The sequence below is a fragment of the Podarcis raffonei genome, chromosome 10 (genome assembly GCF_027172205.1).
Source record: "Podarcis raffonei isolate rPodRaf1 chromosome 10, rPodRaf1.pri, whole genome shotgun sequence".
In the NCBI taxonomy this organism is placed as follows: Eukaryota; Metazoa; Chordata; class Lepidosauria; order Squamata; family Lacertidae; genus Podarcis; species Podarcis raffonei.
Window position 1 is genome coordinate 72,863,774 of NC_070611.1, and position 23,164 is coordinate 72,886,937.

General features: G+C 47.4%; 1 protein-coding gene across 1 annotated transcript in view; it reads right to left on the bottom strand.

Annotated features, from left to right (window-relative positions):
* The window catches only part of KCP (kielin cysteine rich BMP regulator), a 99,118-nt gene that overhangs the window by 29,426 nt on the left and 46,528 nt on the right, over positions 1–23,164 (bottom strand). Inside the window, exons 21-37 of the mRNA XM_053404655.1 lie at positions 21,001–21,107; positions 19,713–19,806; positions 19,123–19,296; positions 16,433–16,515; positions 16,155–16,248; positions 15,002–15,184; positions 14,228–14,398; positions 12,224–12,400; positions 11,258–11,343; positions 9,837–9,927; positions 8,459–8,541; positions 7,349–7,522; positions 6,337–6,516; positions 5,919–6,189; positions 5,593–5,675; positions 4,394–4,564; positions 1,157–1,250 (exon numbers count right to left, since the gene is read on the bottom strand). Coding sequence (XP_053260630.1) covers positions 1,157–1,250; positions 4,394–4,564; positions 5,593–5,675; positions 5,919–6,189; positions 6,337–6,516; positions 7,349–7,522; positions 8,459–8,541; positions 9,837–9,927; positions 11,258–11,343; positions 12,224–12,400; positions 14,228–14,398; positions 15,002–15,184; positions 16,155–16,248; positions 16,433–16,515; positions 19,123–19,296; positions 19,713–19,806; positions 21,001–21,107 — 2,316 coding nt within the window. The remainder of the gene's footprint in view (positions 1–1,156; positions 1,251–4,393; positions 4,565–5,592; positions 5,676–5,918; positions 6,190–6,336; positions 6,517–7,348; positions 7,523–8,458; positions 8,542–9,836; positions 9,928–11,257; positions 11,344–12,223; positions 12,401–14,227; positions 14,399–15,001; positions 15,185–16,154; positions 16,249–16,432; positions 16,516–19,122; positions 19,297–19,712; positions 19,807–21,000; positions 21,108–23,164) is intronic.

Below are 23,164 nucleotides of genomic sequence, written 5' to 3' on the forward strand. Positions count from 1 at the left end.
CAGACTGGTTGCTCCCCCAGGCATCCTGGGTCATAAAGATAGAAGGTAGCTTTGATGTAGTTTAATCTTTAGATAGATCTTAAGGGCCAGGAGGGGATGTGGGTGGTGCTGTGGCCTCTTGGGCTTGCCGATCAGAAGGTCGGCGGTTCGAATACCCACGACGGGATGAGCTCCCGTTGCTCGGTCCCTGCTCCTGCCAACCTAGCAGTTCGAAAGCACGTCAAAGTGCAAGTAGATAAATAGGTACCGCTCCGGCGGGAAGGTAAACGGCGTTTCCATGTGCAGCTCTGGTTTGCCAGAAGTGGCTTAGTCATGCTGGCCACATGACCCGGAAGCTGTACGCCGGCTCCCTCGGCCACTAAAGCGAGATGAGCGCCGCAACCCCAGAGTCGGTCACAACTGGACCTAATGGTCAGGGGTCCCTTTACCTTTAAGGGCCAGGAAGAGAGTTCACAAGGAGATGGTAAATACTGCCATTCTTCCTCTCCTGTTTATGACCTCTGGGGTTTTGCTGAATGCATTCCTCCTTTTATTCCTATTTTATTTACTCTGAACTACATATGCATGCTCAAGTAGGAAATAGTTTCTTTGTAGTTAAAAGAATTTATTCTCATCTGTCTTTGTCCCACGTGGGGTTTTTGAAATGCTCAGAGGAAATCTGATTGGTTCTTACGAACACTGTGTAAAAAGTTCTTTTGTCAATAAAACGACCTGGGCCGAGGGGTGGAGAAGAATTATTATACGCACCCCTCCCAGGGTCTTGCTGGTCAAGTCTTGTGTGTATTCTATTAATCAGAGTCCAATCCTTCCTTGTTTGGGGAATGCTACATACCACCCAATTGGAGCAACTGTCAGTCATCAAATGTCAACCGCATGATGCAGCAGCAAAAAAGGCTACTGCGATTCTAGGCTGCGTCAACAGAAGTCTAGTGTCCAGATCAAGGGAAGTCCTAGTCCCATTCTATTCCATCTTGGTCAGATCCTTCCTGGGAAATTGTGCCCAGTTCTGGGCACCCCAGTTTAAAGTGTGCAGGGGAGGGTGACCAAGATGATCAAGGAAATCAAGCGTGATGAGGAACGGTTGAAGAAGCCGGGTATGTTTAGCCTGGGAAAGAGGATACTGAGAGGAGATAGGACAGTCATCTTCCAATATCACCTTTGCAGCGGGGGCAGCAGACCCCAGGCTCCGTCACGGGGTGGGAGCAGGTGGTCAGGGGGCACTGGATCATCTCGCAGCGGACGTTCCCCTCCTGCAAAAGGGGGAAAGGCAAAAGGGTCACATCTTCCCTCCATGCCCCTGGCACCCCACGCCCCTTGATGCCCACCCCATCGACGGGTCGCTCCGAATTGCCCCACCGAGGCTGTGTGCACAACCACACCGCAAACACCACAAATGTTTCAAATTTTGTTTCAAGTATGGCAGACCAACACGACTGCCTACCTGTAACTATACATATCGCATATATTCAACACAAAAAACAGCGACCATGATCAAGGTGTCTCCCCTGCCAGGTGTTAAAGAAGGATAGAACTTTTTTTATGTATGCAACAACAGCAGCAAGAATACTCATCGCGAAGTATTGGAAGACACAAGATTTACCCACCAGGGAAGAATGGCAGATGAAGTTGATGGACTATATGGAACTGGCGGAAATGACTGGCAGAATCCGAGAAGAGGTGGAAGAAGATTGGAAAAAGTTTAAAGACTATTTACAGAAATATTGTAAAATTAATGAATGTTAGAAGAACGTTGGAATGAAGTGATATGGCTTCAGCAGAAAGGTTATAAGGAATTAAGTACAAATAGATTAATAGAGTATTAATGGAAAAATTAGGTTAAAATGTGTTAAGATAATTATAGGACAGAAAACAGGGGAAGATGGAAAGGAATTGCTGAAATAATTAATAGAAGTGGAATACAAAACGGGAGGCGTGAGGAGGTCGTGGAAATATGTGAAAGAAAGATAAGATATTGAAATTTCTTTTTCCTCCCCCCCCCCCTTTTTCTTTTTTGATGTGTGTCAGGGAACTGCCATCGGAGAAGCAGGAGGTGAAAGGGCTCACAGAGGCTGAGAGAGACTTATCAGCTGGGGAAGGTACCAGCAGGGGGAGAGGAAGAGCTCCAAGGGAAAATGAGTCGGAGGGAGGGCTCAGAGACACTTCCAGCGAAAATAGTGGGGAGGTTTCAGGACCTCCTATAGGGACACCCACTCCTCGCCGGAAACTGTCACGCCGAGAGTCCAGAAGGCGCGTTTCCGTTAAGGAGCTTTTATGCTGGAAGAAATTCCGTAAACGCCCACTGTCGGATTCTACCAGCGACTGACGGAGCCATGCTTAGGGAGCTCCGTTACAGACAGAGGTTTGTGGACTTAGCCAAACTCTGAGGGACTAGGAATTTCACGCACAAGCAGCTCATCATCCCATCACAATGTGTTTTTAAATTGTTTTTGTTTTGTCTTGTTAGTTTTTAGTGTTATGTAGTGTCTTAGTATTGTAATATATTGTTTTTTCTTTGCTTTTTTTTGTAAGTGTTTAAATTGTTGCAAAAGTAATAAATATTATTAAAACAAAAAACAAAAAACAGCGACCATATTTGTTGTTGGCAAAGGACAGCTGGACATAGAAAGGGCCCCATTACCTTAGGAGCTGAGGGCCTCATCAAACCTAAATGTGGTGGGATTGTAAGGTAATTAAAAATTTTTGGGAAATGATATATAACGAATTGAAGAAAATGTTCCATTTAACATTTGTTAAAAAACCTGAAGCATTTTTGTTAGGGATTGTAGGGAAAGATCTGCCAAAAAAGCTGAAAAACATCTTCATGTATGCGACAACGGCCGCGAGAGTTTTAGTAGCACGAGGATGGAAGACTGAAGAAACCCCAACTAAAGAATCATGGCAAGAAAAATTGATGGACTATGCAGAACTGGCAAAACTGACATACAAGCTACGGGACAAGGATAACTGTGACTTTAAAGATGAATGGGAACCCTTTACAAAGTATTTGAAGATGCAACAAAGCGAACTGGACTCCTTGGCAGGTTTTGAATAAACATTCACAAACTTCTTATTGATAATTATTACCGTATTTTTCGCTCTATAACACGCACCTGACCATAACACGCACATCGTTTTTAGAGGAGGAAAACAAGGGAAAAAACATTCTGAATGAAACAGTGGATGTATCATTTTTGTGCTTCATGCTGTGGCCACAGACATGTGATCTGATGGTGAATTTGGGGTGACCCAATGCAAAAATCCTGAGAATCCCTGTGGATCCATGCTTTGTAACCACGTTTTTGCACCATTGCAGCCCCAGGCAACAGTGGGTGCGTGATTTTTTTGGTGCAGGCTGTAGCCATGGACATGCTATGTGATCTGATGGTGAATTTGGGGTGACCCAATGCAAAGATCCTGAGGATCCATGTAGATCCATGCTTTGTAACCACGTTTTTGCACCATTGCAGCCCCAGGCAACAGTGGGTGCGTGATTTTTGGGGGGCAGGCTGTAGCCATGGACATGCTATGTGATCTGATGGTGAATTTGGGGTGACCCAATGCAAAGATCCTGAGGATCCATGTGGATCTATGCTTTGTAACCACATTTTAAGTGGGGAGGGAAGGAAAAACAAAGAAGGGAAAAGGAGCATGAGAGGGGTGTGCAGAGAAGCAGCTGGCTAAGAATGCAGGAGAGGGATTTAACGGGAGGGAGGAAAGAAAGGCAAAAGTTTTCCCCCACCTACCCACCCAAGCCAGCCAGCTCGGGCTCTTTCTCTCTCTCTCTCTCTCAAACCTGCATGTTTTCAGCAGCACCGGAGCACAGAGACGACACTCTGCTTTCTCCTCTGCCTGCCTGGAGGGGAGGGGCTTTCCCTGCTCTTTGTTTCGTTTCAGCAAACACAGCAAGGAAACAGAGGGGGTGGGCAGTAAGACCCTGAGGCAGAATGCAGGAAAGCAGCCGCTTCCTCTTTTCAGGTTTCCCTTCTCCATGAAGTGCGATTTGATTTTTGCCTGATTTTTTGGCTCCAGGGACCACACATTCGCTCAATAACACGCACAGACATTTCCCCTTCCTTTTTAGGAGAAAAAATCTGTGTGTTATAGAGGGGAAAATACGGTACTTAAATAGTTTGAGGATCTATACAACTGTGTAACATGCAGAAAACAGCGTTTTTAGAGAAATCAAAGACTGGAACTTAGGGAAGTCAGGGGGTGGCTGGGTTCTGTGGGGGGAGGGAAGGGGAGGGAGGAAAAATGGGGAGGAATAAGGCTGATATGTTTCTGGATAATATGTTTTGTTTTAATTTTGGATAAAAAAGTAATTAAAAAAACACACCTAAATCCAGCCCTTCTTGGGGGTCCCATCAATGAAGGAGGGTTCGAAGTGTCTCACCTGGCAGTTGCACTGGAGGCAAGACTCCGGCTTGAAGACTTCTCCGTGGGCATGGTGCTCCCCTTCGAAGAGGCAGTCGTGGCAGAGAGGGCAGCACTGCCCACTTCCAGGGGCCGGGTGGGAGCAGAGGGGGACTTCACAGGAAAGAGACTCGCACACGGTTTCGCCACCCTGCAAGGAGAAGGAGGTTGCCTGAGCCCACAGCTGCCCGCTGCAATCCGCAAAAGCCCCGTCGCTGCAGATGCCACGCAACCCCCAAATCTTTTAGTATCATAGCTGTCAACTTTTCCCTTTACTTGTGAGGAATCCTATTCAGAATAAGGGAATTTCTCTTTTAAAAAGAGAAAAGTTGACAGCTATGTTTAGCGCGGCATCTGTTTCGCTGTGGAACTCCCCGCCTATTGAAATCAGGCAGGCGTCTTCGCAGTACCCTTTTCAGTGCCTGCGAAAATAATTTTTGTTCAAATGAGCTTGACCAGATATTTAGGCAGCCGAGGTGAGTTTTTTTAGTCTCTCGTTAATTTTGGAAGCCTTCAATCTCCTTACAAGCCTTGAAGCCTCATTAATTCCTGTGGAATGCTCTCCCAAGGGAAATTCGCCAGGCCTTTGGTTGATCTGATTGACATCCTATGCCCTTAAAAAAAAATTGGGGGAGGGCTATTGGGTTGTTATTTTAATTTTTATTATGCATTTTGTGGTTTTATATCTTGATTTTATTTGGTGAACCTCCAGGTACAGGGCAGTGCAGTGGGTGCTCAGGTGGCGAACGTGATCCGTGCGGGATGCACGTTCGCAACCCGCAGCAGCGCATCTGCGCATGCGCGGGTTATGATTCGGCACTTCTGCGCATAGCGCGATTTAGTGCTTCTGCGCATGCACAACTCCCGAAACCCGGAAGTAACCCGAAATAACGCAACCTGAAGCACCTGTAACCTGACATATGACTGTATATAAATTCAATATAATAATAATAATCATAATAATAATCATAATAATAATCTGACATATCCTCTTTCGCAGACCACTTTGAAGTTTCCTTTCTCTTATAATCAAGCGGTGTTTAAGTTTGACGAAGCAATAAAGTGCCGCACCAAAGGCCCTTGGTTGCCCCTCCCACTTTCGCCTCTGGCCCCGCCTCCAATTGGCCTGCGGCCCCCAAAAAGTCTCTATGGCCCTCTGTGAGGAGCAGAGGATCTCACCACGCAGGAGCACTGCTGACATGGATCCGACGGCGAGAGCCACTGGGAGCCTTCCGGATATTCGCGGCCTCCGTGCTGGCACACTGTCAGGGAGACAGGTGGGTTAGGGGTCGACCTACAGCCCCTCGTCCGCCCCAGCCTCAAACCTGAGAGCCAGCGTGGCGACATGCTTCGGCCTGGGAGAAGCCGGTTCGAATCCCCACCTGACCCAGGGGATTAAATGGGGAGTCAGGGAGGAACGCTGCCTGGAATTTCTTGGAGGGGAAGGTGGCACATTGATGCAACAAATAAAAGCGGATTCCGGGGGACCGGTTTTTGCGGCTTACCTGGGCATTGTGGGCAGCACTGCCCAGGCTTGCGGACGGGACTGGCGCACGGCGCCTGGGGGCAAAAGACCGGGCTGCAGAGGACGTTTCCGCGGAGGCAGCTGCAGTGCCGGCAAGGGTCCGAGGCCGGGGTGAAGACTTGCCGGTTGGCAAGTTTCTGGCCCTCATGGAGGCAGCCGTCGCAGGTGGGGCAGCAGGCGGGAGCATCAGGGGGCAGAGGGTGGGTGCACTGCTGCGGGCAGGGCTTGGGCTGGCAGGTCACAACTTCGGCCTGCGGAGGAAGGCAGTTCAGGGGCAAGGACACTTGCTTGGCATGCAGAAGGCTCATTGGCTCAGCCTTGCCATTAATGGGGGTGCTGAGCGAGGCCAGGGGAGCCCACCTGCCCCTGTAGGTGCCAATCCCTCTGCCCTCACTCACCTGGCAAGTGCACGTGTGGCAGGCGTTCTGCGGTGAGACGAAGGCCTCCCCGCTCTTGTAGAGGCGCCCCTGGAATCGGCAGGCACCCGTGCACTTCGGACAGCACTGCCCGGGTGGCACGACAGGATTCTGGCAGGGGACGGCTGGGCACGGAGCAGGCAAGCAGGTCACGGTGCCAGCCTGTGGGCGGGGAGAGACAAGGACACTGTGGTTTACTTCCAGGGCATTTGCAGAAATGTTCATAGAGATGGGCTACCCCCAGGAATTGGTGACGAACATCATCTGTGCCCTATAAAATCCATCCCACTAGGCCACGCTGCCTCTCAGCTCCAAAGTCAGGGAGGGTTATCCGACTTTTAGAAGACATCTGAAGGCAGCCTTGTTTAGGGATATTTTTAAGGTTGGATGTTTTATTGTGTTTTAAATATTCTGTTGGGAGCCACCCAGAGCGGCTGGGGAAACCCAGCCAGATGGGCAGGGTATAAATAAATAGATTATTATTATAATAATAATTTAAAGGTAAAGGTACCCTGACCGTTAGGTTCAGTCGCGGATGACTCTGGGGTTTTGGCACTCATCTCTCTCTATAGGCCGAGGGAGCCGGTGTTTGTCCACAGACAGTTTTTCCGGGTCATGTGGCCAGCAGGACTAAGCCGCTTCTGGCGAACCAGAGCAGCGCACGGAAATGCCATTTACCTTCCCGCTGGAGTGGTACCTATTTATCTACTTGCACTTTGTGCTTTCAAACTGCTAGGTTGGCAGGAGCAGGGACCGAGCAATGGGAGCTCACCCCGTTGCGGGGATCCGAACCTCCGACCTTCTGATCGGCAAGTCCTAGGCTCTGTGGTTTAGAGTGTGCTAATGGGACCCCTCTCTCTGACCTTTTTGGACTACGTCCTGCCATGTGTTCCCAAATAGAAGGCCTAACAAATGGGGAATCTGGTTTGAGCCTCCGTACCAAACCCCCCAGGAGAATTTTCTCCTGCCTCTCTCCTCCGGCCTCCCTGCTTACCGAACACTGGCACTGGTTGCAGGGGTCTCGGGGGTCAGGAAAACGCTCGCCGTCCAGACAGTCTCGCCCGTGGAAGCTGCAGGAGTCGCAGGTGGGGCATCCGCAAGGGTCGCGCGATGGGTGAGGGCATCGGGCCGTGGGGCAGAGCGTGGGTCTGCAGGATACGTCGCCTCTCTGGGAAGTGGAGAGAGGGGCAAGTGTGAGTATAAGGTGGGGGGTACCTGGAAAACCTGGTGGCGCCCGAGGGTCCAGCCCCTTTGCTAAGCACGGAGACACCCCATGGAGACGGGTGCATAGGGAGCCCTCACACCTGCTTCCCTGCCCCAGGGCAGATCTACACACAGGGGACACAAAACCCTATAAATAAGTCAGAAATTAAATTGTTAGAAGAAAAAAAAAACCGCTATGGAAAATCACTTAGATTTTTTTTCTTGCTCTGCAGCGCCATCTGGTGTTGAATGTTTATAGCGCATTCCAAACGCTGCTTTTTGACTAATTTAGCGTAGTTTGCCCTGCATGAAGAGATCGCTTTCCCCCAAAAGCGCCCATTCCACCGCTTCGGTCGGCAGAATGGGCACTGTTACATAATCCCCGTGCTGCGTTTGTAAGAAATCAGTCCTATGGCTGTCAACTTTTCCCATTTTTTAAGGGAAATTCCCTTATTCCGAATAGGATTCCTCACAAGAAAAGGGGAAAGTTGACAGCTATGTGGCAATCCTTTAGTGTGGCAGAACTTTGGAACTCCCTGCCACTTGACACCAGGCAAGCGCCATCGACGGAACTCTTTTCGGCGTCTGCCGAAACCACATTTGTTCAGAGGAGCCTCCCTGAGAATTGGCTGAGATGGAGAAGTTGATGTGTTTAATTAAACTATTACTGAAAGGAATGGGCCTTAGGGGCAAAAAGGAAAATGTGGTATCTGCATCTGAAGACTGGGGGGGAAAAAAGGCCGGTTCATTAGAAATAGTAGAGTTGGATGCTATTATGGACTGGTGGAAGTCCAGTCCTAGAATCACAGGAACATAGAAGTGCAGGGGTGAAAGGCACTTAAGAGATCCTCTAGACTAACCCGCTGCAACACAAGAAACACGGGTAGATCTCAACACTTACCAGGCAGCGGCATTCCTCACAAGGCTTGTTGGGGGCAGGGAAGCTGTCTCCCTCCCCATATTCACGGCCCTGGAAACTGCAGCCTGCAGGGGAAGGAACAGGGAAAGACTCTGACACCCGACAATTTAAAAGGACATCGGGCGTTAGTCTGCCGAAGGCCCGGTTGGAAAAGAACGTTTTCACCTGGTGCCAAAAGAACCGTTGGCCTAGAACCAGTTTTGCCCACCTGGTACCCTCTGTGGAATAATAATAATAATAATAATAATAATAATAATAATAATAATAATAATAATAATTTATTATTTATATCCCACACATCTGGCTAGGTTTCCCCAGCCACTCTGGGTGGCTTCCAACAGAATATTAAAATACAATAGTCTATTAAATGTAACATTAAAAGCTTCCCTAAACAGGGCTGCCTTCAGATGTCTTCTCAAAGTCTGGTAGTTGTTGTTCTCTTTGACATCTGGTGGGACGGCGTTCCACAGGGCGGGCGCCACCACCGAGAAGGCCCTCTGCCTGGTTCCCTGTAACCTCACTTCTCGCAGTGAGGGAACCGCCTGAAGGCCCTTGGAGATGGACCTCAGTGTCCGGGCTGAATGATGGGGGTGGAGACGCTCCTTCAGGTCTACTGGACCGAGGCCGTTTAGGGCTTTCAAGGTCAGCACCAACACTTTGAATTGTGCTTGGAAACGTACTGGAAGCCAATGTAGGTCTTTCAAGACCAGTGTTATGTGGTCTCGGCGGCCGCTCCCAGTCACCAGTCTAGCTGCCGCATTGTGGATTAGTTGTAGTTTCCGGGTCACCTTCAAAGGTAGCCCCACGTAAAGTGCATGGCAGTAGTCCAAGCGGGAGATAACCAGAGCATGCACCACTCTGGCGAGACAGTCTGGGGGCAGGTAGGGTCTCATCCTGCGTACCAAATGGAGCTGCCCTGGACACAGAATTAACCTGCGCTTTCATGGACAGCTGTGAGTCCACAATGACTCCCAGGCTGCACACCTGGTCCTTCAGGGGCACAGTTGCCCCATTCAGGACCAGGGAATCCTCCACACCCGCCCACCTCCTGTCCCCCAAAAACAGTCCTTCTGTCTTGTCAGGATTCAACCTCAATCTGTTATCCGCCATCCATCCTCCAACCGCCTCCAGACACTCACACAGGACCTTCTTCAGCCCAGAAATCTCTGGAGGCAGCCCCCCAGATATTTCAATGCCCAAATATCGTCCTCCGAATTGAGACCCCACCCAAAATATAATTTGTTATGCTCCTCTGGATCTCCCAGTCCAAGGAGGCCCCTGTGGGGAGCCAGCCACTCCACTCTAAACCACCCACTCTGCCCCATAGCGGGTAGGGCGCCTTTGCCCAAGGGGCACTGACCTTGGCACAACGGGCACGAGCAGGGTCCGGGCACAGGGTAGGCACAGGGGGCTGGCGGGCAGAGCTTTTTCAGGCACTGAACTGAGCCGGCCTGTAGCAAACGGAGCAGAGCATTAGAATCACAGAATCGTAGATTTCGAAGGGACCTCGTGGGTCATCTAGTCCAACCCCCCGCAATGCACAGGTTCCCTTCTATGCAGTGCCAGTTTTACGTAAAAGCTAAACAAGCTATAGCTTAGGGACCCACTCTCTTGGGGCCCCCCAAAAATTTAAAGGAAAAAACAACTGGATGTACATTTCCAAAATATAAGATAAAAAAACCCAATAAAACAAAACCTACCTGCAGCAACCGTGTTTTGTGTTGTCAGCTCCTAAGATGTAAGTCATGGGCCCAGCCTGCTAGCCTGCTCCCTAAATTATCACTGCTTTGCTCCTTTCTATATATAGGGTGCCTACATTCTGAATGGACTAGTTGCAAATGTTATGTGCAAATGGCTTGAGATACCTATGAGGTCCATCAATTACCATATAGCATCGAGTCAACACAAAAAACAGAGACAGTTTGTTTGCTCATTTCTATATATAGGGTGCCTACATTCTGCTATTTATAATTATTAGCAGTTTGCATCATATATTTACACCTATTATTTCATGTTATAGCAAGTTTCTGGATATTAGGTCAGGCATAGGCAAACTTTGGCCCTCCAGATGTTTTGGACTACAATTCCCATCATCCCTGACCACTGGTCACGTTAGCTAGGGATGATGGGAGTTGCAGTCCCAAAACATCTGGCGGGCCGAAGTTTGCCTACGGCTGGAGTAGATTATGAGTCTTTCTAAATTGTGTTTCTAAAGGAACTTTTGTTATTGCCAAATGCCAATGTGTTTGCATTATTAAGTTTGTTATGAATACAAAGTCATTTTAAGTTAGAGCTTAATAATTATTTCACTATCAATATACTTGTTCTTAATTGTATTTCACTATCAATATACTTGTTCTTAATTATCTTTCACTATTAATATACTTCTTAATTGTAATTCAGTTCAACAATTACTTTGATAAAATACATATTTTGTTATGTGCAAATGGCTTGAGATAACTATGAGGTCCATCAGTTACCATCTAACATATATTCAACACACAAAAAAAGCAACAATTTGTTGTTGACAAAGGACAGCTGGACATATAAAAGGCTCCATTACCTTCAGGAGCTTAGGGCCTCATCAAACCGAAATCTGGCCCTGCTTCTACGATCCCATCTTGTGGGAAAGCCCAAAGCGATATTGTGGAAAGGGGAGTTGCTGTTCCACAATTTTTTTTGCAACCAAGGCGGGGCTGACCCACGCAGAGACAGAACGTGTCCCTGTCCCCAGCCCCAGATTTTGAGCTGCTTACATCTCTCAGCCCCTGACCAACTCACCTTGCAGGTACACTGGGAGCAGAGAGGGTCCCCAGGATCGGCAAAGCTCTGCCCGTTGCTAACTGTGACGCCGTTATAGGAACAGCCTGTTTGGAGACAGGAGAAGACGGCGAACGGTGATGAACTCCCTGCTTTTGCAAGTTCCAGTCTGGAGGTCTACGTGGGGCTGCCTTTGAGACTGACCCAGAAACTCCAGCGGATGTAGAATGCCGCAGCGAGACTCCTTACGGGGTCCTCGCCGCAGGATCACATTCACCCGGTGCTATACCAGCTGCACTGGCTCCCGGTGGAGTACAGGATCAGGTTTAAGGTGCTGGTTTTAACCTTTAAAGCCCTATACGGCCTAGGACCCTCGTACCTACAGGACCGCCTCTCCTGGTATGTCCCACGGAGGACCTTACGGTCTTCAAACAAAAACATCTTGGAGGTCCCAGGCCACAGGGAGGTTAGGCTGGCCTCAACCAGAGCCAGGGCTTTTTCGGCCGTGGCCCCGATCTGGTGGAACGCTCTGTCACAAGAGACTAGGGCCCTGCGGGACTTGACATCTTTCCGCAGGGCCTGCAAGACGGAGCTGTTCCACCAGGCCTTTGGCCAAGGCACAGTCTGACCCCCTCCTGTGGTAATCCTCACAGAACTCTGGCCCAATGCTTGCCATTAATTTGATTCTGAATTGATTTTAAAATGAATTGATTTTAGAATGCTGTGCCACTTTTTTTGTTGGTAGCCACGCTGAGCCTGGCTTCGGCCGGGGAGGGCGGGATATAAAATAAATAAATAATAATAATAATAATAATAATAATAATAATAATAATAATAATAATTCTGCAGGAAACAGTGCCCCTGAGCATGTTCAGAAAGCCTCTCCAGCTTTTCAGAGGCAGATCTGAACGCTTCTCTTCCTTGTCCGCTCCAGTTTCTGCCTGTAGCCCCCTCTCCCCCCCTCTCGCCCCGGCACTCTGACCTCACCATGGCAGACAGGGCAGCACTGGCCAGGCCCCCGGACGGGGTGGGAGCATCCCGCTTTGTAGCAGGGCTTTTTGGCGCAGGTGACAAATCCATTCATGCAGGTGCAGAGTCCGCAGGCGTCCTGGGGGTCCGGGAACTCCTGGCCGTTCAGGTAGCCCTCAGAGAGGTACGTGCAACCTGGGGTGGTAGAAATGAAGGCAGGAGATAATTTCAGGCTCACACGCAGGCGGGCGAGAGGGAATAATTAGTAATATCCATGCAACATGCGGTCAGTAGCAGGGGTTACATAACGTTATGATCACTGTTGTTGTTGTTCAGTCGGTTAGTCGTGTCCGACTCTTTGTGACCCCCTGGACCAGAGCACGCCAGGCACTCCTGTCTTCCACTGCCTCCCGCAGTTTGGTCAAACTCATGCTGGTAGCTTCGAGAACACTGTCCCACCATCTCGTCCTCTGTCATCCCCTTCTCCTTGTGCCCTCCATCTTTCGAAGAATTGATGCTTTTGAATTCTGGTGCTGGAGGAGACTCTTGAGAGTCCCATGGACTGCAAGAAGATCAAACCTCTCCATTCTGAAGGAAATCAGCCCTGAGTGCTCACTGGAAGGACGGATCCTGAAGCTGAGGCTCCAAGACTTTGGCCACCTCATGAGAAGAGAAGACTCCCTGGAGAAGACTCTGATGTTGGGAAAGATGGAGGGCACAAGGAGAAGAGGACGACAGAGGATGAGATGGTTGGACAGTGTTCTCTAAGCTACCAGCATGAGTTTGACCAAACTGCGGGAGGCAGTGGAAGACAGGAGTGCCTGGTGTGCTCTGGTCCAGGGGGTCATGAAGAGTCGGACACGACTAAACAACAAATATATATATATATATATACATATGCATACAGTGGTACCTCGGGTTAAGTATTTAATTCGTTCTGGAGGTCCGTTCTTAACCTGAAACTGTTTTTAACCTGAAGCACCACTTTAGCTAATGGGGCCTTCTGCTGCTGCCGCGCTGCCGGAGCACAATTTCTGTTCTCATCCTGAAGCAAAGTTCTCAACCCGAGGTACTATTTCTGGGTTAGCAGAGTCTGTAACCTGAAGCGTATGTAACCTGAGGTACCACTGTATGTGTTCTGTGTGTGTGTGTGTGTGTGTGTGTCTATCATCTATATCTATCTATCTATCTATCTATCATCTATCTATCATCTATCTCTATCTATCTATCATCTATCTATCTATATCTATCATCTATCTATCTATCTATCTATCATCTATCTATCTATCATCTATCTATATCTATCTATCTATCTATCTATCATCTATCATCTATCATCTATCTATCATCTATCTATCTATCTATCTATCTATCATCTATCTATCTATCTATCTATCTATCTATATAATCTATCTATCTATCATCTATCTATCTATCATCTATCTATCTATCATCTATCTATCTATCTATCTATCTATATCTATCTATCTATCTATCTATCTATCATCTATCTATCATCTATCTATCTATCATCTATCTATCTATCATCTATCTATCTATCTATCATCTATCTATCTATCTATCTATCTATCATCTATCATCTATCATCTATCATCTATCATCTATCTATCTATCTATCTATCTATCATCTATCTATCATCTATCTATCTATCTATCTATCTATCTATCTATCTATCATCTATCATCTATCTATCTATCTATCTATCTATCTATCTATCTATCTATCTATATCTATCATCTATCTATCTATCTATCTATCTATCTATCTATCATCTATCTATCTATCTATCTATCTATCTATCTATCTATCTATCATCTATCTATCTATCTATCTATCTATCATCTATCTATCTATCTATCTATCTATCATCTATCTATCATCTATCTATCTATCATCTATCTATCTATCTATCTATCTATCTATCTATCTATCTATCTATCTATATCATCTATCATCTATCTATCTATCTTTCCTCTTTGGCATGCATCCAGAGCGTTTACCTTCGCAGACTTTGCAGCAAGGTCCCGCGACGGGGAAGGGGCACTCCAATGGCGGGCAGGATTTGGCCTTGCAGGTGACGCTCCCCTCCCAGCAGGAGCAGACTCTGCAGGGGTCCTTGGGGTCGGGGAAGTGTTCTCCGTTGGGGAGTTCTTTCGCCTGGTAAAGGCAACCTGGGGGCGGCCGGGGAAGAGAGAGCACAGAGGAGGGCTAGTCAATGAAGAAAGGGGAGGGGTGATTGGAGCCAGGACTCCTGGGTTCTGGAAGGGAAGGCGGTGGGGAGGGAGAAGGGAGCTGATGGGTTAAACAAAGGGGCGTATGAGAGTATGGGGGTTCAAGGTTCTTATATCGATTTACAAAGCCCTGGACAACAATGGGAAGCAAAACCTTCAGCGCCGTCTGCCGAGTCCTGTGGAACTCCCTGCCACTAGAAAAAGATTTGTTGTCAAACAAACCTCACTAACTCAGGAACGACTGATAGCGCTCTGCAGATGATCTGAGCCATCAAGCTCAGGGTCCAGTTGGTCCCCATGCTATTCCAGACCCAAGTTGCTCAGGGCTTTGTAAATCGATATAAGAACCTTGACCGCGGCTTGGCGGCAGATGCGTGGCCAGTTGTCGCCACTCCCTGTAGCCTGACAACCTCAATGAAGTGTTTTCCGCGTGTGCCAGGCTCTGAGTGTTGACCCAAGTTAGGAAGGATGTTAATAAACAATGTATCCTCTCCTGCCTCCCTGAACATTCCCACATGCATAAGCTCAGAAGTGATCGCTCACCGTCGCACGAGCGGCAGCAGTCCAGTTGCAGCGGGTGGGAGCACTGGGCGGGCGCGCAGGGCTGGCGTTGGCAGGTGATGGTCCCATTGTTGCAGATGCAGTCGCGGCACTTGTCCGACGGGTCGTAGAACCGCCCCATGTGCTGGTAGGGGACACCGAGGTAGATGCAGCCGGCTGGGGGAGCTGTAAGAAGGAAGAAAGGAGCGTTGAGAGTTGGAAAGTGGTGGCCTGTTGGAGTGGCATGGGAGGGACGCGGGTGGTGCTGTGGGTTAAACCACAGAGCCTAGGACTTGCCGATCAGAAGGTCGGCGGTTTGAATCCCTGCGACAGGGTGAGCTACTGTTGCTCGGTCCCTGCTCCTGCCAACCTAGCAGTTCGAAAGCACGTCAAAGTGCAAGTAGATAAATAGGTACCGCTCCGGTGGGAAGGTAAACGGTGTTTCCATGCGCTGCTCTGGTTCACCAGACGCGGCTTAGTCATGCTGGCCACATGACCCAGAAGCCGTATGCCGGCTCCCTCGGCCAATAAAGCGAGATGAGCGCCGCAACCCCAGAGTCGGTCACAACTGGACCTAATGGTCAGGGGTCCCTTTACCTTTACCTTTACCTTTAGAGTGGTATATAAAAGATGAACAGGTCAAGTTAATAATAATAATTTATTATTTATACCCCTCCCATCTGGCTGGGTTTCCCCAGCCACTCTGGGCGGCTTCCAATAAAACACTAAAATACAATAACCTATTAAGCATTAAAAGCTTCCATAAACAGGGCTGCCTTCAGATGTGTTCTAAAAGTTTGGTAGTTATTTTTCTCCTCTGACATCTGGTGGGAGGGCGTTCCACAGGGCGGGTGCCACTACTGAGAAGGCCCTCTGCTTTTTGCCCCTGGGCAATTCGGCTCCAGGGACCACGCATTCGCTCCGTAAGACGCACAGACATTTCCCCTTACTTTTTAGGAGGAAAAAAGTGCGTCTTATGGAGTGATGGAGTGAAAAATACGGTACTTACGGCAGGAGCTGCTGACAGAGTTTCTGTTGGCGTGAGGGGCGCACGCGCTTAGGAAATAAGTGAGCGAGCAACAAGCCCTTCGGGGATCGGACCCCATGCCAGGGAAGCGGGTAGACCCTGGAAGGTGAAGCTGGTGCAGTTCCTTACCTGGACACTGGGGGCAGCATTCTCCAGGCATCAGGAACGGTTCCGGGCACAGAAGGGGCGGGCAACGGCGCGAGAGGCACTGGACGTTCCCATTCTGCAGACGGGACGGGGGGAGAAAAGCTGGCTGAGCATTGCGCTGGTACAGTTCTGTGATTCTACAGTGCTAGGATTCCCGCTTCGTAAGGGAGGGGGTTGGACTAGATGGCCCCTGGGTGCCCCTTCTGTGACTGCAAAGGGGAAAGACCCCACCATCCTTTCCCTGCCACCCTGGCACTCACGATGCAGTGGCACTGCCGGCACTTGTCCGTGGGGTGGGGGAACTCAGCTCCGTTGGGGTACTCCTTCCCGGCGTAGTTGCAACCTGTGCAGGAAGGGAAGGGTTAATAGCGGGACTCGTTAGTTGGAGAAAGGGTTCTGTGTGGGTCTGGGGAGCAGAGCTGACTGGGGGCAAGACCAGGAAACAAGTGGGGATCCCCAGGGTTCCCTTCCAAATCAGTGCCAGATTTGCATATAAGCTGAACAAGCTATAGCTTAGGGCCCCACTCTCTTGGGGGTCCCAAAAAAATGTAAAAGGAAAAAAACCTGGATATACATTTGCAAAATAAAAAAACAAATAAAAGCTACATACAGCAACCGTGTTTTGTGTTGTGGAGGCTCCTATGATTTAAGAAATGGGCCCCGCCTGCTCCCTAAAATATCCCTGGTTTGCTCCTTTCTATATACAGGGAGCCTACATTCTGCTATTTATAATTATTAGCAGTTTGCACCATATATTTACACCTATTATTTCATGTTGAGATACCTGTTGGGTCCATCCATTACCATATAGCATATATTCAACACACAAAAAAGAGACAATTTGTTTGCTCATTTCTATATATAGGGTGCCTACATTCTGCTATTTATAATTATTAACCGTTTGCATCATATATTTACACCTATTAATTCATGTTATAGCAAGTTTCTAGATATTAGGTCAGGCATAGGCAAACTTTGGCCCTCCAGATGTTTTGGTCCTGTTAACTAGGGATGATGGGAATTGTAGTCCAAAACATCTGGAGGGCCAAAGTTTGCCTATGGCCGGATTAGATTATGAGTCTTTGTAAACTGTGTTCCTAAAGGAACTTTTGTTATTGCCAAATGCTGATGTGTTTTCATTATTAAGTTTGTTATGAATAAAAAGTCATTTTAAGTTAGAACTTAATAATTATTTCACTGTTAATATACTTGTTCTTAATTATATTTCACTATTAATATACTTGTTCTTAATTGTATTTCACTATGAATATACTTAGGGATAGCAGGTGGTGCTGTGGTCTAAACCACAGAGCCTAGGACTTGCTCCCGTTCCTCAGTCCCTGCTCCTGCCAACCTAGCAGTTCAAAAGCACGTCAAAGTGTGAGTAGATAAATAGGGGGAACGTAAACGGTGTTTCCGTGCTTTGCTCTGGTTCGCCAGAAGCAGCTTAGTCCTGCTGGCCACATGATCCGGAAGCTGTACGCCGGCTCCCTCGGCCAATAAAGCGAGATGAGCGCCGCAACCCCAGAGCCGGCCACGGCTGGATCTAATGGTCAGGGGTCCCTTTACCTTTTTATGAATATACTTGTTCTGAATTGTATTTCACTGTCAATATACTTGTTCTTAATTGTATTTCACTATTAATATACTTCTTCTTAACAGTATTTCAGTTCAGCAATTACTTTGATAAAATACATATCTTGTTATGTGCAAATGGCTTTAGGACCATATTAGGTCTATTAGGTCCAAAAAAACCCACATAGCATATATTCAACACAAAAAACCAGTGACAATTTGTTGTTGACAAAGGACACCTGGACATAACAAGGGCCCCATGTTATGGAAATTATGGGGGGGGCACATCTTTAAAGTTAAATATTACAAATATTATGCCCGAATATATCCTTCCAACTTGACAGCTCAGGGAAGTCACCTAAGTTTAAAAATAATATAAAATCATCTCCTTTCCCAGTTCTCCCCATTCCAAAGCTATTTTCCCCTGGTAAAAGGACTCCAGGAAGTTCCCAGAGGTGACAATTGCTGGGCTCATTGTTAGCCAAAGGAAGCCAAATCTCATCACCTGACTCGCCTCAGGCTCCAGACATGCAAAGGAACTTCTATTGTACTTTTGGGTGGTGGGTACTTAAGACATATTTGTCTATGCTAATCTTATACCTGAGTCTTGCCCTGCCATGTCTGCTTATGCTAATCTTGTACCAAGGACTTGTCGGGACATGTTTGCCAAGGTTAACCCCTCCCCTTTGAACTGTATTCTGGGATGTGGTGGGAAAGTTTTAAAGGTCTTTGTCACCCCATCCTTGGGGTTCAAAATTTGCTCTTTGAACCTATTGCGCAATAAACTTTGGTCTACAGCTGTTTGCTCCGGTTGGCTGGATTCCTTCCTTTATTCCGCAGGGAACCACGGGCTCTGCCCGACCAGCTGGGGGACTGAGCAGCCTCACACCTAGATTTTTCCCTAACACCCATTGCCTTCAGCATCTTAGGGCTTCATCAAACCGAAATTCGGCCCTGTTCCAAATCCATGATTCCATTACATTCTGGATGTGATTCCTGCCTTTCAGGGGCTTGGGCTAGATCATGAGTAGGCAAACTAAGGCCTGGGGGCCGGATCCAGCCCAATCGCCTTTTCAATCCGGCCCGCAGATGGTCTGGGAATCAGCATGTTTTTACATTAGTAGAATGTGTCCTTTTATTTAAAATGCATCTCTGGGTTATTTGTGGGGCATAGGAATTCATTCATGTTTTTTTTCCAAAATATCGTCTGGCCCCCCACAAGGTCTGAGGGACAGTGGACCGGCCCCCTGCTGAAAAAGTTTGCTAGATGATCCCTTGGTGTGTGTGTGGGGTCCCCTTCCAAATGTACGATTCTGTGATTCCCGGGATGGGGTGTGTGTGTGTGGCATTCTAGCCGAGTGCAGGAGATGCTCACCGTTGCAGTTGTTCTGGCAGCAGGATCCGGGCAAGGGGTGAGCGCACAGGGCTCCCGGGCACTGACGCTCCTTGCAGCGCAGTTCTCCAGCGGTGCACAGGCACGCCTGGCAGGGGTTCAGCGGGTTCGGCAGCTCCTCTCCGTCCAGCACCACTCGGTTGTCCTGAGTGCAATCTGTGTGGGAATGTTCAGGGAGGCAAGAAAGGATATACTGTTTATCAATATCCTTCCTAATTTGCGCTAGCAAGTTCCTTTACTTAGTGCAGTTTCACATTCCCCTTTTAAACACACGGCGGGTAGCTGGTTGCAGGCTCGTGTAAGCCTCTCACTATTAGGTTCCTGGTAAGTTCCCTTCTATCTCTCTTAAAAGAATAAGCACGTCACAATCTTGTGTAAAGTACATAAAAGTACAGTGGACGCTCGGGTTGCGAACGTGATCCGTGTGGGAGGCACGTTTGTAACCGGCAGCGTTCACAACCCGCGACTCGTGCGATTCGGCGCTTCTGCTGTATTCTTAGTTTTAGATTTTGATTTATGTGGAAATTTTTCCCCACATAATTGTAATTGGAATTACCCATTCGATGACTCACCGGGGCACTTTGGACAGCATATTCCAGGCCTCCTCTCCGGATGTGGACAAGTCAGTGGGGTGCAAGGAGTGGGGGAGCAGCGGACGGTGCCATCCTGCGGCGGAGAAGAAGGCATTGTTGTTTATTATTGCTATTAAATTTGTATACTGCCCTTTTCCTCCCAAAGAACTCAAGGTGGGTCACGGCACAAGTGGTTCTGCCCCAAAACTGCGGTCTCTGCTTCTGTTCGTTCCCTGCCTAAACTGGACAGACTCAGGACGCCTCCAGATATCTTTCGGATGGGGTTGCAGAAGAGTTCACAAAGCTGATCAAAGATGGTCAGACTTTGCAAGACCTGAGCTGCTCAACTGACTGGTAAGGAGAGGCCCACTTAATTACAATGGTACCTCTGGTTGCGAACGGGTTCCGTTCCGGAGGCCTGTTCACAACATGAAAGGAGCGCAACCCACAGCGGCGCGTCTGTGCACATGCAGGTTGCAATTCGCCACTTCTGCGCATGCGTGTGTCGTCATTTTGTGCTTCTGCGCATGCACGAGCAGCAAAACCCAGAAGTAATCCTTTCTGGTACTTCCGGGTCACCGCAGGATGTAGTAACATGAAGCGGATGTAACATAAGGTATGACTGTATCTGGCTTGTGAGACAGCTAATGTCCAGGAAAACGGCCTCTGGGCATGCTGGGGTGACGTTCAGCTGCATCTACACACAGGCAAAAACCCACAATAAATACCGTATTTTTCGCTCAGTAAGGCACACTTTTTTCCTCCTAAAAAGGAAGGGGAAATGTCTGTGCGTCTTATGGGGCGAATGTGCGGTCAATCGCTGGCTCTTGCCCAGGCCTCCATTGTTGAACGTGCTGCAGACGGAGGCCGTTTGTTTCCCCAGCGACATGGGACTGGCTGATTAGATTATCTATTTGGAAACTGTAGAAACAGCTCCCTTTCCGTTCCTAAAGAAGCTGCAGAACTGTGAGTTGAACCCCATGAAAACAGGATTTTTTCTCCTTTGCAAAAGAAGCTGCACAACTTTGAGCTGATCCTCAAAAAAATGGGGCTTTCTCCCTTTCCTCCTCCAAAAACTAGGTGCATCTTATGGTCAGGTGCATCTTATGGAGCGAAAAATACAGCAAGTCATAAATTAAATCATTATAACAAAAGGGAAAAAACCCGCTATGTAAAATTGCATAGAAAAGTTTTGGGCTTTACAGTGCCACCTAGTGTTACATGTTCATAACACATTCAAAATACAGTTTTTTTGACTAATGCAGCTGAGTCCCCTGCTGGCTCTCACCAGACACCGGCAGCTCTGGCAGGGATGGTCTGGGTCAACGAACTCTTGCCCGTTGCTGTAGAGCCGCTGGTTGTAGGAGCATTGATGGCACCCTGGGCAGCAGGACCCTGCAGAGGAGGCAGAGGGTGAGAGTCACAATTCAACACCTACTGGGTGCTGGTCTGGCTAAGAACCTTGTTTGGTACCCATCTGTCATCGTTCTGCCTAGACATTGAGGTCCAGCTCTGAGGGTCTTCTGGCAGTTCCCTCCCTGCGAGAAGCCAAGTTACAGGGAACCAGGCAGAGGGCCTTCTCGGTGGTGGCACCCACCCTGTGGAACACCCTCCCACCAGTTGTCAAAGAGGAAAACAACCACCAGACTTTTAGAAGACATCTGAAGGCAGCCCTTGTGGGAATGTTCAGGGTGACCCAATACTAAGAATCTGTCAAGAATGTACAACTTGCTGTTGAAATGGAATACACAGGATGAAACGGTTAAATCAGCTATGATTAAATGGGCACAGGATATTGGACATGACATTATGTTTGCTGACTGGGAACAGTTATGGACCACCGGAATGAAGTTTACGGCATGTAATGCCCTAAGAGAGAATATTATGAAAATGATTTATAGGTGGTACATGACCCCAGTCAAGCTTGCAAAAATCTACCATTTGCCCAATAATAAATGCTGGAAATGTAATGAAACTGAAGGTACTTTCTATCACCTTTGGTGGACGTGCCCAAGGATTAAGGTCTTCTGGGAAATGATTTATAATGAAATTAAGAAGGTGCTCAAGTGTACCTTTCATAAGAAACCAGAGGCTTTTCTCCTGGGCATGGTAGGCCAATTGGTGTCAAAGAAAGATAGGACGTTTTTTATGTATGCTACAACAGCAGCAAGAGTTTTTTTTTTTTGCAAGTAAATTTTCTTTATTTTCATTAATTATACATATATACAATCTAGATTACATAAGTTACTTATAACATTGCTGTTACCAAAATCATATACATAATACATACTTATTTGGAGCTCCGCCGAGCCTTGGACTTCCCTTCACTTCATTGGTAAGTATCAGATAATATCAAAAGTTACGTGTTTTATCTCCTTTACATACTTGTCAAACACTGTTAGAGTTGTTCTATTCCTGCCAGAGTCGTCGAAGTTCTATACTTATCTCTTATATATACCAGATATTTATTCCAATTTTCATGAAACTTCTGATCGTCTTGGTCTCTTAGTCTTCCTGTTAATCTAGCTAGTTCAACAGCAGCAAGAGTTTTACTAGCAAAGTATTGGAAGACACAAGAACTACCCACACTGGAAGAGTGGCAGACGAAGGTGATTGACTATATGGGACTGGCGGAGATGATGGGCAGAATCCGTGACCAAGGGAAAGAGACGGTGGAAGAAGATTGGAAGAAATTTAAATTTTATCTTAAAAATTGTTGTAAAATTAGTGAGTGTTAAAATGTCATGGGTAAAGCATAGCAGATTTGCAGCGATAAATGATTGGATAAGAGAAAAAAAGGGGGTTAAAGAAAGGGATTTATAAGTAATTTAGATCAGGGGTTGCTGAAAAAGTTTAAAACGGATGCAGAAAAGGGAGGCATGGGGAAGTCGTTGAAATTGGGTTTAAGAAAAAAGATTATGAAATTATACATGTTTATATGTTTGTTTGTTTTTGTATTGTTGTTTGTAATGTCTTATAATATATGTTGAAAAACCAATAAAAATTTTATAAAAAAAAAAAGGGAATGTTCAGGGTGGCAGGAGAGGATATATTGTTTATTGAGATCCTTCCTAACTTGTGCTAGCAAGTTCCTTTACTTAGCAAAGTTACATCCCCCTTTTTACATGCACAGCAGATAGCTGGTTGCAGGCTCATGTGAGCCTCTCACTCTTATACAATTCAGTCTGTCTCAGACTTTATTGTACATTCCTGGTAAATTCCTTTGAATCCCTCTTAAAAAGAATAAAGACGCCACAATCTTATTCAAAGATGATAAAATGAGTTTACTCACATCACAGCTGGATTCCTGAATGCAGACTTAGTTGCAGATATGTACATGTGGATCTACCCCATATGGGGGAATAGTCCCATTGCTTCTGCTAGCTGACAGCTAGCAAAGCAGTCCTAGCTAAAAACTGGTGAAGAAGGAAGTTAAAAAGAGGTGAAGGGTG